We start from the raw sequence: 14,455 nt of genomic DNA, 5'->3' as shown, positions 1-14,455 counted from the left end.
TTCATTGTGCTTCCACAATGAGTTGTAGGTACCATTTCGGAATCTCTATGAAAAATGCATGTTTTTTTCTTAATTTGGCACTCTCTAGATTAGATTTTTTAACCGCGTTACGTTAAACTTGAGTTAGATCCTTCGCCCAAAACTCATATTTTACATTCGATTGCGCATCTATCCAGGAATATTATTAGAACCGCCACAAAGTATTCTACTCGAAGCTACTATATTACCCATTCATTACGCCTGTGTCTAATTTAGAACCAACGGGAGCATTCTAAAGTGGACTATGTACAGGATAAGTTAACCTAAAAAAATATTTTTTACTAATAAAATTGATACTAAATATAAATGTGTTCTACATTTATTTGTGTCTGAAATGTTTATATACCATTAATTTCAATACTATTGCATAGTAATTTGCTATTTAGATTGTAATTAAGCATTCGAACTGTCATGTTTGTATTTGTAATTTTACTATAGAATATGTAGACTATTTAATAATATAGTAAAAAAATTAAGAGTTGACTACCAACTAGTCAATGGGTTAGTTTTCAGTCTGTAAGCATTGTTCACAAGCTCACTGAACTATTTAATGTTTATGAAATGGACTATTATAAAACATAATATTGGTGACGAAGTGTATAATTAACGCAATGGAGCGTAAAGCAGTGAAGTTTCATGAATTTAATTCAAAAGGTGATAATTGCTTCGAAGCGAATAGCATCGTAGATGACGCAGTGCAAAGAGAAAACTTTTTCACCATTAGTGGAGCACAAGTTTATGAAACCTTGTTGGCTTTGAAACCCCGAGAAATTCTTGTGAGGCGAGTTATAAAGAAATAGTTTTTGTTCTTACAAAACACTATAAAATTACAAATACAAACATTGTATTTATATGATGAAAAGTTAAATGGCTTGATTTTTATCAGAGTAAACAAATTGAAAGAGTCATGCGGTCGGGAAACGAACTTAAATGCTTTTGATTACTGACGATGTCGCCTTGAAAAATTTTCCAAGATTCATATAAGTATATACAAATAATTAACTTTATTGATTTACAGTGTCACCGATACCCAAGAAAATATTATTACCAAGAAGTGCCAGCATTCACTCTGGTGATCGTCGTTCTTGCCGCCACTCGCCCGTAATCCGTATCACTGAAAACCCTATTTCAGAAGCTGTTGCGTGTTAGACGCTAATTCTCCGAAAACTGTTATCCACTAAAGCGTTCATCAGCGAAATTTTCAAATATCAATACTATTTAAATGAGGGGTTATATGAAACAAATCAAATATAAATAATGAAAAAATTGGAATTTTAAGATATAAAGTAATGCATATCTGTTAGAAAACTTTAGTGTTTTTTTGTTTAGTCTAATATGAATTCACCGATATTTCCTCATATATAGTCTTATATTATAATATAAATTGGTTATTAAAAAAAAAGGAATACACGAATTGTGTTTACACCTGATGAAAGGGACATACATTATTACATATATCTATTAGGGGGTCAATTGACTTTATCGGTATATATGTATTGAAGGTAAAGAGCCTACAAAATAAAAACATGATAACTAATAGTGGCTTGTGTACGTTTATAAAAATGAATGTTTTTGAAGGAGTCGTTTATAAAATTCTAAATTCTGACTTAGTGTCTAGTGTGAAGACAAGTTAAGCAATAGTACGGTAAAAAATCTACTACGTATTCGTACAATTAAAACACTAAGTCACTGGCTAAATACTTTCTATAAAGAAAATTATCAATAAAACAGACGTAAGATGTTCGTTTTAGTGGTCAACAGATGTTTTCAAGCTCCGTCTTAATAAATATAAGATGGATAATGTAGCCGCACTAAATCTACGCACTATATACTAATAGTAATAATGATTCGGTTACATTACCTGTGGCAAATATAAGTGAGAGCCGAAAATCCCTGTAGAGTATATTTAGACATTTTTATAGAAATAGTTTATAATTTTAAATTTCATCACTTATAGTTGTCACTTCGGAAATTTTGTTACTAAGTATGCAAATTGACGTTAATGAAATAATATTATTTTAATATCGTTTTGTTTGTGAAATCCACAAATCATGGGATTTTAATTTTTTTTTAGTTTATTTAAAGATTTACACACACTATTCTAGAATCTCGTTTTTAATTCGTTGTAAAAGTTTACATTGTGGGTCAAAAATGTGAGTTATAAGAAATTATTAATGAAATTATCCAACTTGTATCCTGTAGTACCATGTTTTATAATACATATAGGCCTATGAATTGTTATAGATTTTTTATGTTGTGTCATTTACGGATTTTTTAAAAATAATGGACGAATCATTGTTACTACGGTATTGTTAGATGGCTTCAAACGTTTTATTACTGTTAATGTAGTTTTTTTTTATTTTATTATATTTCACATAATTTATACCGTCGGCTATCTTTATTTATCAAGTATCGAACCTTAGTTGCTAAAAGTGCCTTTCAATACTATTCATGTTTCCCGTTTCTAAAAGTTGCCGTTACTTTGCCGTGAACTTGCTATATAGTTTATTTATATTTTATATAAATTATTCCCTTGTGTAATTCTTGCGACACAGAACAGAAAAATAGGAAGGGCGATCACGCCTGATACAACAATTTTAAATCATTAAATTATGACGTTCGAACCAAATGACCTTCTTGCCATTTATCTATTCCGTGTTTTCATTACATAATATCACAGGCGTTTTGATTGAATCTAGACACTGAACATATTTTAAAATCTTTTTATATCGTTCGTATTCCATTTAAATATGATTTGTCACGTCTTGGAATATACACTATACCTCTATACTTTATACCTTTTTGAACATCTTTCCGTTTTATATAATTTGAAGCATATAACAATAAATAGTACACTTTACTAACGTATTTACTATTGTGATAATTGATTATATGATGATTATAAAATTCTTAAAATTTTGCATTAATTTTATTTTAAAGTTACCCATTATATATTTCTTAGCGTGAGTTTTTGATTTACTTTACTTTACTCTAATTATATTTGTATGCGATATATGTTTTTTAAATAGCTATAAGGTAGTTAGTTTGTTACGTGGGTATTTAGAAATGAAGGTATATTTCACAGGATTCATACATGTCGCGATTCTATCGTGTCGCTTCAAGATTTAGCCAACCTTTAGTTATAAATCAGCCAAGTTAATGGCAACTGAAATTGACAATTTACATCAATCTCATATCAGACTAATCAACAACAAAAACACAATAACGATATACAAATCAGCATGAAATATCGTTAAACCTTGACGATATAACAATATAGTCATTAAAGATGGTTTGTTAAATATTTCGCTACATATATTGTTGTATAACCAGGCATTTAGGAGACCTGAGAGAGAATAATTTTGGTATCCTGTGGAATATTCAATCGGTTCGCAAAATCAAATTTTAGCCCACTTAGTTTACCAATGAAAGGAGTGTACATATCGAAAGAATAACATCTTAGATAGGAATATTGTAATGGCATGGTAATAATGTAATGTACAGAATTGTGGTAATCAAATTATATATTTTATTTAATCCAGATTACGAATAATGGAAAGTTTAGATCTATTTATTAAAAAGTAATTAAAAATTTATTTTATCTTTATTTCTATCGAGAGAATTACATATTTTTTGTATTATTATATATAGTTTCTTTAAGATTTTTTTCTTTATTTTCACTCGTTAAGATATTTCTTTTAATTTTTGACTGTAATACCAAATATAAGTGATAAATTTAAATGTTTAAGATAATTTTGGATTTAAGTTTTTCAGGTATTTTTCCAATGTATATTTAATCCAATGTATATCGTTTATTGCCATTGTGATGAGGCAGGTCGTTGGAAATGTTAAAGGATCTTTAGTAGTTTTAGTAGAGGTTGATGTTCGTTGAGCCTAAAGTTTTTTGTCGAAAGCAGACAATTGCACATTTCAAGTTCCATTATAATGTAATAAAATGGTTTTGTAATTAATTCGTGTTTTATTTAATGTCATAAGTCATAAAGATATTTAATTTCTACGTTCTATTAATTAAATGAATTTTTATTGTTTGTCGTAGTCTGTACACTTATAACCGTGTAAATTAATACGCGTGTATTTAATTCTTGCAATTTTTTATTAATTTTTCGTCATTTCTTTTGTGTGTTTTTCGCCGTGTTTGGAGCAATCAAGTCGTGGAAAATGACTAAAGAAAAGCAAGAAATAAGGCACTGGGCGGAGGAACGCGTTTCAAACTGAAAATAACTTTAATCATATAGGTAACCAAGTCACCAGAAAATATGTTAAATTGATTCTAAATTTACATTTACTACCAGTTCGCAAGTCAAGGGCGTAGAGCGGGCATCAAGAATAGCCTTGCGATTCTGTAATTCACTTTTCGAACTCTCACAGCGGTTTTCGTATCGGTCGCTCTCAAATGAGTCGTGAAGCAGTCATTTTATGATTTGGCATTCTGATAAGGTGGGAGCTTATAGTTTATTGTTTAACTGGTAGTGATTCCCAAATAATTATTGTAAAACATCAAAATTTCCAGGGGATAGAAAATAAGGAGGATAGAATTGAATTTATCACTTATACAAGAGTGTTGCTCTGTTGTTTTATTATCTTATTTAAATAAATTATAATATTATATACCCTTTTAATCTAACCCTTTTAATCAATTCAATCAAAAATTTATATACCCTTTTAATCTAACGCTTCCTCATTAAAAGCAAGCGGTCTAGCCAAATTCTTGACTGTCATCTCTATAAAATGTGATAGCGAAACAGTCATGTGTTTTTAAGAAAGCAGGTAATTAATAAACCACAGCTCGAGAAATGAACGTCACCATTGTGACGCCGGCGTTGTCGATGCCGCGCTCTACACTCTAAAGGATTACCCAGCTACCTTGCTGGGTGTAAAGCAGGCCTCTTCTGGGCGTGCTACAGGGCGAAGACGTTACTCACGAAGAGTGACGGCACTTGGGAAATCCATGGACTTCTCAAAACTCGAATTGGCTGACGTTTTTAATATACTTGGTCTATGTCGTCTCTCAGATTCGGTAAATTATGTATTTGCATTAAAAATCTAAGAATAATTAAAGAAAATTTCACATACTAAAGGTAATAATTATGAATCTGTCCCTTGGATATAAAGATTCGCTCAGTTAATCCCCTTAATAATTCACCACCATTAAGAGACGGTAGTGATGCGTTAGTTCGACTCATTGCATTGCCTACGCTTGAATTGTAAAAAATAAAACAGCTATAGAGTATAATATAGTTTTATTACATACAAAGGAAAAGCCAATATGCACCTCAAAAAAACTTAATACAAATTACACTCGTTTAGGCGTTTATTGCAACATGGTTAAAAGAAAGTAAATCGTTAACATATTCTAATCGAGTTCATATAAAAAATACCGCAGCTGCTTATAAATATTGCTTAAATCTATATAAGTAGGTACAGTCAGCAGAATATACATGTAAACATTTAATACACAATTAAATCTTTAAAAAGCTTAATGATTATGTGATTAGAACATGATTAATATAATGCTAGACAAACTAACATATTTGGTAAATACGACTCTATATATCTTATAATTTAACAATATACAAAACAATTGTTTAATACCAAAAAATACTTAAATCTATGTTAAATTATACATCAAGAAGATAGTGTAAAGTTTATGTAACACCTCGATTTAACGGCAAACCCCCTAAAGCGTCGAAATCACTCGGCTTTGGTTGGTTTAGATGTTTCCATACCACGATTCACTCTACATATACATACTTTTTAAGTTGCGGCGATAATGCTTGCATGTGTTTTATCACGAAGATGCCTCAATATCGCAAGAAATGAATTAAATAAGAAAAATACAACCTAACATATTTGGTAAAGAAAAAATAAATACAACATAACTACTGGTGCAGTACAAAAATAACAGGCAACGCAATAGCGTTTAAATACGAATTGTTTTTATGTAATTACTAACACTAGCCTGAAATAAAGTTTCTTTTTCTAATACAGATTTTTCTTTCGATTTAACGGCAACTCTTTGTAATGTCAAAATAGGCACAGTCCCTTATTATATAGAGTTTACACCGTATATTAAAAAAGCCGCTACAATCTTTTAGGTTTAACCCTTAGATTTATCTAACTATGTCGTTATGAAATGTTTTTTCTAAAAGGCAAGTAGGTGATTAGCCTTCTGTCCCTGACAAATATCGTCGACAGTTTTATTACGATGATTTCGTTCACTGCACGAGCAAATATAAAATGCGCACATATAGTCGTATTTTTAATTAGACGAAGTCAACTGACGTTTACGGTGTTGTCAGTTTTTAATGAAATAAAAATAGTGTTGTGACAAAGTAAAAACCCCTGAATGAATGATCGGTGATGGCACTAGTCGCCGCGCCGCGCTTTGTAATAAGACGTCAAAAAAGTGATTGTAGTTACATAGTACCCAACTTATATCAGAGCACTTTTATACAATTTTGAAATAGAAATAATATTCTTTTATTGTTTGAAATGATTAACTATTCACACTCAGTGTTCATTCATCTGATTGAGCAAGAACTGAACGCATCACTGTTACTTTAAATATGGCAACATTATTTTACAAAGTGACATTAGCTACTGTCAGTTGGCTTCGTCTAATTAAAAATACGACTATAGAAAGTCCAGTGGTGCACAGCCGGGGTTCAAATCTATGACCTATGGGATCAGTCGCACGCTGAAGACACTAGGCCAAGTATACTTAGAAAGCTTAAGAAATATATACATCAAATGGAATGTACATACTGAACATGCTAATTATACATCAGTGAACATTACTATTGTGTGTTATACTAACAAATGGTACATGTCGGTGTACTGGCGTTACTGTCAGCTGTCATTATCATTAAGTCACAGAGCTTATACATTATCAACGTCAATGTCAAATCTGAACAGTCGAAAAGTAAATTTGTATGTTAATTTGTCGATACCAACTGTCATTTTCATACAAATTAAGATTTCGACTTTCTGCATACACGACTGTTAAGGCATCTTGATTAACCCCCAAGTACTATTAATACGAGTAGTTTGTTTGTTTGATATGCCAAAATTACTAGACTTTTCAATAGCAGCTGGCAGGAACGTCACTCCGTCATATATCTATTAATATACGAATTACTACTAACAGACCTAATTATGGAAAATAATAATAAAAATAATAGATATCACTATTATGAGTATCAACGTCAGGTAGACTTTCTTCTTACGCAGCTTATTCTGAAATATTACAAATTTACAAAGATAAAGCATGTGCAATAAATGTTTTTGTTAATGAATTGGTTTCTTACCCTAAATAAAGTAAAAGTAAGAAATTTCTGAACACGGTAACAGTCTTGTTAATTTTTTTTGTATTACTTTAGATTAAGTTTCTATATACATATATTATATAACATTTGGTTCTGCACTTCTCGCACGCATCATGTTTATATTTTTTTTGTTTTTAGTATTTCTCTTTAACTAGGGTTGCCTGGAAGAGATCGCTTATTAGCGATAAGGCCGCCCGTTGCATCCCTTATAATTTTTATGTATTGTGTTTCTTTTATTTGCAACGAAGTGTAAATAAATAAATAAATGATGGTAAGTCTACACTAATATTAAACAGAGGAATGATTTACTATTATTACTGCACCGATGTCTCAATTAGAATCCCTGAGTTATAGATATAAGAAAATATATTAGTGAGACTATGGCGAAAATATTTTTTAAATGCATAGCCGTGCGATACAGATATTTTTTTAAAGAGGCGGACAGGCCCCTAGTTAATAATATAATTAAATAATGAATTGTGATGTTATATAGGCTTCTTTAGTTGTTATATTTTTCTTTGGATATTGTAAGTAAGATCCGAACTGTTAGTTTTAAACTATTTTATATTACGGCTATGTGATTTGAAAGCTTTCACACCACTTGCTCCTAAGCCCAGCTAAGACCGGTTGGATGTTTGTCATAAAATCGCTTTAAAGAATTTCTCTACTACATAGAAAATCAAGAAATATTAATAGGCTGATTTTAGATTTCAATAAATCTAAATAATAGAGATGCACATGGCAAGCAAATTCAAACTATTTGGGGCTAGTGGCACTGAAGGAGCAGTAATTTGCCAATTAAAATTAAGAAATTAACTAATATACCTTATATGTAGCAGCGGTACTCAATTCCTGTGTGGCATTTTCGACATTTTGCAATGTACACTCTACATTTGATTCAATAGAGTCCACCACAGTACCTTGATCATGTATCATAGTTCCAAGATCCTTGAATATTTGGTTGACATCCATTATGTTACTCTATAAGAAAAATTCATGTCATTAAATTCTTCTAGTACAATCATTATTTGAACACATGATTTCTTTGTTATCGAGATTTTCAAATTGAGTATTCTGATTAACATGCTAGGTCTGGATATCCATTATCCATACTTGCTCCTTTCTTTTTAAAAACAATTTTCCCTAAATATTTCAAGGTTTTGAATCGATGTTTTCTTCGTTATTGTTATGTTTGCCTATAAGTGCTTGTCACATTAAATCTAGTACATTTCCTTTTATGTACCGATGTGCCAGGCAAAAAATATTTTGTTACTTCAGTCTAGAAAGATCACGTCACAATTACAGTGCTTCTAAATCGTACGTCATCATTTTTTTTGAGTTCTTCAGTAATTTTAGAAACTAAGATAAAAATGTTGAAATCCATAAAAATGTTTAGTCTTAATAATTTTGAAATTCTACTGTATTTGAAGAAATTAGTGACGATTATCACAAATGAGATTATGATATCTGTTTATTTTTCTTTGATAGATTACACCTGAGAAGGGGACAAATAACTTTTATCTATAAAATACGTAAACAATACTAAATCAGATAGAAACTATAGACAATTTTCATTCACTGATGATTGGTGAACATAAGAAAAAGGTACCACCATTAAACCAAAATATAAGTCGTATTGATACTAATTATTACATATTTTCAGTAGTCAGTACTAACAATTTTTCAATAGGCACATCTTTAGTAGATAAGTTCCAAGTTTAAACGGATATTCGGGCTAAGATGATCAATAAAATATTGTATATATACAATGTAAACTCTTTATAATGTTCATTTGCTATAACGAAAAACTCTCTATATAGTACAAAAGATATAATTTGGTTGGCTTAACACAGAACCCATACATTAATTTACTCTTTATAACGCAAACCCTCTATTACAAAGAAATATTTAGACATCAACACCATACTTAAGTGTAATTGTTTTTATAATCAGATTACAAAACTAACCTATTGAGGTGCCGAAATGTCTAAAAAGGCACATGACGTCATAATCAGACGTCTCGCCTTTGTTATTGTTAATTCATTAATACGTGTGTCATTATTCTTAGATTACATGGCCTGTAGAACATTTTCACCTATCTATTATATATATATAAATAAATTATTGTAATTGGTTAAATTTTGTGTTTTTTCTCCTCATTCCCTATAACGAAACCCCTCTATAAAGAATAAAAATTCTCGGTCCCTTGATACTCGTTATAAAGAGTTTACACTGTATTATATTCATGAAAATGACGGGTTTAAAAGGTTAGTAAAGGTAGGTAGGTAAAGTTATTTACCTCCAATTGTCTTATATCGTTCTCGCGCTGTTCAAGTTCCATAAGCTCTCGCTCTGACTGCATAGTCATTTGCTCCTGTTTCTTTGGTGGTTCACCCAATTCCAGCAATTCCTTGTTTCCACCTGCCAATGATTTTCATTTACATAACGCATGGAGAAATGTTAGTCTAGTGGTTAAACATGCATTGGCTGGTTGTGCGTTCAAACTCTATTTTCCAATATTTACCACCATAGACCCAAGGCAACTAGGTCAAGATCATTTTCATACATATGAAAATACAAATACAATACATGCAGCAATATATTACCAATACAGCAACATGATGTAATTAAAAATAAAACAGGTTTTAATTAACTATTTGATAAGAATGTAAATAAAATTTGATTTACGGTAATATGTATTTTGTTCACGAAATTACTGAATAGCAAACAGGTTTGTATAATTTGCAAGTTTGGTCAAAATTTATTTAGATAATATTGATTAATGTTCTTGGATTCATTACATACCAACAGCAAAAGGATCACCAATGTTAATATTCTGTGCTTTAACTTTTCTGATATCTTCTTTCGACTTTTGGGCTGCAGTTCTTTGGGTTGCCTATAAAATATAATGAATTTAAGATGTTACCATGTTGCCAGCTAATTAGTTATTCAAGAATTTGTGAATCTCTATAATAATGTCTGTAAAAATGTCAAATGTCTGTAGCCATGTGGCTCAAAATAAAATAGGCAACAGCAAGTTCATAATTAATTACTAAGATACTGTCAAACAATATCAAATTACTTTAAATAATACAGATTAATAAATCTACATGATACCATAAAGTCAAAAACGTTTAACTAAAGAAATATAATTATTAAGTACCTGAAAAGCATTTAGTGTAGCCATATATTCATCACTCAGCCTGTCTTTGTTTAGCTTCTGATCTGGTTTATCCACGGGCATTTTCATTAGATCCATCAGCATGATTGAAGTATCTTTGGCAAGTTTTTGGGTGTAGTTTTGTATCTGACGCCTTGAAAATGACAACAAAATATATAATACACAACTATAACAAATATAAAAGGTTTATATTTTAAGGTATAAAACAGTGGATAACTAACTAATTATTATCCTAGTCATAATAAATATTTATTAAGTTCTATTATTTTCTATTCTTAATCTGTTAAATTGTCAACTATAACTTCAATAATAAAGCAAAATAAAGGAAAACTTAAAATATTAGTTCTAAAATAAAGCCATAAAGTTACAATAACCCCCCCTCCCACTTACACTCCCTTAGTGTTCTTAAGTGGAAATTATTGTCTATATTATAATAAATAATTAATAAACAAACAAAATTAATAAACTGCCTTACAGCTGTTTCCGAAGTTCTTGTGAATCTTGCGGTGTTTGCAATTGATTAACCATTTTTGACATGGATGACACTGTAAGAAAACAACTAGGTTAAGAAATTGTATTAAAAAGTTGAATAGAATTTATTAATATCAAGCATCATATTATGTGGATTTTTTTTAAAACAAATAACATGTATACTATTAAGTTTCAGATAGTGAAATTTCATAAACCATGAATTTCTTTTCTCCTTAATTTATCAGTTATCAACTTCACTTAGTCATAATCTGATGTGTTCTCTTTGTGGATTATACTTTGTGGCTAATGTTCCAGTGAACATGCCAGATTCAATCACTAGTCCAGGGTTAGAATTTGTTTTGTTTTAAGTCTGATTACATCTTCTTTACTGTCTAGGAGGTTTTTAGCTATGTTCCTTAAGCCTGTTCATGTATCTTGTACTACGAGCATTGAGTGTTTCTTATAGTTTCCATTTTCAGGTGTTCATGGATTTCAGTGTTTCTAACAAACCAAGGAGTACTGGATATGGTTCTCAGAGCGATATTTTGAAATCTCTGTAGTATTTCTACATTGGAGTAACTTGCAGAGCCCCAGAGTTTAATGCCATATGTCCAAATTAGCATGATTATAACTTTGAATATTAGGAGTTTATTATGCAGGGGCAATTGTGATCTACATCCTACAAGCCAGGATAGGTTTATGTGGGTAGCACATGTTAATCTTCTATCTAGGGACCGTTATATCTTATATATAAAATTCTCGTGTCACAATGTTAGTTACCATAGTCCTACGAAACGGCCTGACCTATTTTTATCAAATTTTATATCCATATTCAGTAGGTCTGAGGATCGGCTACTATCTATCATTTTTCATACCCCTAAGTGATAAGGGTTGTCTACCCCTAACATTTTATTTAAAAATTTTTTTTAATAATGTGCCATTAAAAAATTCATACAACCCTAAATTTTCACCCCTCTATCACCAACCCTTATTTTATATTTGTTAATTAAAACCTTATGACTTGAACTCCGAGGTTTATATAGAGAAAAAGGTAGGCTAAGTAAAATCACATTAAGGAGAAACAAAGTTCGCAGGGGCTATTTGACACAATTACTTGTTGGCAGTATTTTGCCTCCCAGATGTACAGGTGCACATTCTCCTCTTCTGAGAGTGAAAGTAACATTTGTGGATTTTGTAGTGTTTGATTTTATGCCAAGAATAAATTTTATCAAGCTGAATTTAGAGTTTCTATGAAGCTTTTACTGGGTCTGGTCTGGTCAAGACATGCTGTATCATTTGCATACATGGCAGTGTCTACATAATTAGGCTTAGGAAGGTCTGAGGTATATATTGTGTAGAGCAGAGGGCCAAGAACAGAGCCCTGTGGTACTGAGGCATTTATACTATGCAAATCAAAAGTTTCTTCTTCAATCGTTACTTGGAATGACCTAAGGATCATGTTAAAGGATATGAGTAAAAGTGTTTTCAGTTTGTACAATAGCCTGCTATGCCAATGTCTTTTCAATAACTTAAGATAGCACCGGGAGAAGGCTAATGAGTTGGGCTATATTTATGAATTGAGCTCTGAGGGGATTCCCTGGTTTTGCTATCATGCATATCTGAGACACTTTCCATAATCTCAGATACAGACTCGGACTACTATAAGAAAAGAAAAGACGAATATGGCAAGTACCTCCACAGTAATAAGGTCAAAACCTAGTGCCTTTTTGTTTTCGAGCCTTCTTATTGTTCTTTACAATTCTTTTGGTGTTATTAGTTTTAATGGGAGGCTTAATTGTTGGACACTATCTAACATCTCATTAATTTCACATTTAGAATCACTCATATGAGACTCATCACTGCAAGACTTGACTTAGATGTTGAGAAAATAATTTGGCTTTATCAGTAGCCGAGCCCAGGTTCCTAAGGGCGTTTTTATAGGGAGTATAACATTGCTGCGGTCTTCTTTCTTCTTCAATGCTGACAATGAGGATATTTTCTGCTCGAAGGCAGTGTTTTTATTTTCACATACCATTGTTCGAAGTTCTCTAGCTTCCCAATTGAAGTTAGCTTTGTCTTCATACAATCTACTTAATTGACAACACCTGCGTAACTTCCGTTTTTCTTCTAGCTTAAGGCAAATTTTTAAAGGAATATTATTTATAGTATGGAGTGGGCACTAGGCTGCTTCTAAATATAAAAAGTTGCCTCCTCAATATCCTGTTCAGTTTTCAGTTTGACTCTGAGAACTATTATTTCCTCTATGCATATCTATATTCAGTAAATGCATTCCAATCTGTTTCATCATAGTTATATAGTGTGAATAACAAACATTTCACCATTGTTCTGATGTATTGTTTTAAAGAGAAACTAGTTCAAAAAATTATAGTAGTATTTTGTAGTTTATTATTATTATTAGTCTAATTATATTTATTTTAAGTAAATTTCAATAGAAAATTTATTGCATTTTTAAATTTTAATATAACCAGGCCCTTATTTTTTATGAGAAATAAATGTCATAGCTTGTTACATTTCAATATGGTATTTTCATGAGATTTTTTATCATAGATAAACTTGGGATGAAGATATTAAATCTAATATGGAGAGTTTAAGGAAATTGGACTTAAAATAAAAAAGTACATCTCTAATATTATAGCATACAAATTATATATCCCTGATAGTAATCAGAAGAATTGGTATTACAATAGTTTACCAAAATGATTTAGTTTTATAAAAAACAAAAGAGCCTTACCATTTTGTGATATCTTCTTTATATTGCTTCCAATTGTTGTAGACAATGTTTGAAATACATCATAATCATCGTCGGGTACACCCCCTTGATATGAACTGTTCATTTTGGTACTCTAGAAAATATATTTCTTTCAAGTTATAAACTGAATGATAAGATATTATTTATATTTTCTTCTTTTGTGACGTTTAAATACAAGCAAACTCAACGAAGGTTTAATCAAATTACAACAACTTAATCCGTAATAACGTTATGACTTATGACGTCTACCAAACAATGAATATTCAACATAAAACATACTAGGTACATTTTAGCTTATAATAATGAAAGATAATAAAATAAGTGATTCTGAGAATTAAGAATAATATGTAATTAAAACTACAATTTATATGTATCTAATAACGAATCATTATTGCCACAAAAACAATCCAGTTACAAATTACAAAATCTTAAGGGCTCTGGAATAATGCTTTTCGTAGTATACTTACATATTCTGCGTGATGTGAAGACGAAATTTCGTTGTTTTATTCTTGATCAAAATAAGGACGATAATATAAATTTAAATATAATATGGACACGTTCCAACTTCTAACTTTACTGTGGTTTTCAGTTTTCAGAAATTACTGTCGACTCTTTGGCAATTGGCTATATAGGAATATTATCTATGGT

General features: G+C 30.7%; 2 protein-coding genes across 4 annotated transcripts in view; one reads left to right on the top strand and one right to left on the bottom strand.

Annotated features, from left to right (window-relative positions):
• LOC125062165 (protein NDRG3-like) overlaps positions 1-4,010 on the top strand; it is a 45,427-nt gene extending 41,417 nt beyond the window's left edge. For 2 of the 3 annotated variants that reach the window (XM_047667846.1, XM_047667848.1), the window contains one exon: positions 1,058-4,010. In XM_047667846.1, coding sequence (XP_047523802.1) covers positions 1,058-1,188 — 131 coding nt within the window. In that variant the 3' untranslated portion in view covers positions 1,189-4,010. The remainder of the gene's footprint in view (positions 1-1,057) is intronic. The other variant, XM_047667849.1, reaches the window with a different exon arrangement.
• A 2,603-nt stretch (positions 4,011-6,613) lies between these two features.
• LOC125062206 (syntaxin-7) lies at positions 6,614-14,417 on the bottom strand. Its single transcript, XM_047667960.1, has 8 exons — positions 14,275-14,417; positions 13,790-13,901; positions 11,042-11,111; positions 10,549-10,699; positions 10,191-10,281; positions 9,685-9,806; positions 8,211-8,366; positions 6,614-7,296 (listed from the first exon to the last, which is right to left on the bottom strand). Exons 2-8 carry the CDS (start codon positions 13,890-13,892, stop codon positions 7,210-7,212), a joined length of 780 nt encoding a protein of 259 aa, XP_047523916.1. The 5' UTR covers positions 13,893-13,901; positions 14,275-14,417; the 3' UTR covers positions 6,614-7,209.
• Between the last annotated feature and the right edge of the window lie 38 nt (positions 14,418-14,455).

Source organism: Pieris napi, chromosome Z (genome assembly GCF_905475465.1).
Source record: "Pieris napi chromosome Z, ilPieNapi1.2, whole genome shotgun sequence".
NCBI lineage: Eukaryota > Metazoa > Arthropoda > Insecta > Lepidoptera > Pieridae > Pieris > Pieris napi.
The sequence above is the reverse complement of the archived record's forward strand: the minus strand, read 5'-3'. Positions and strand labels throughout refer to the sequence as shown.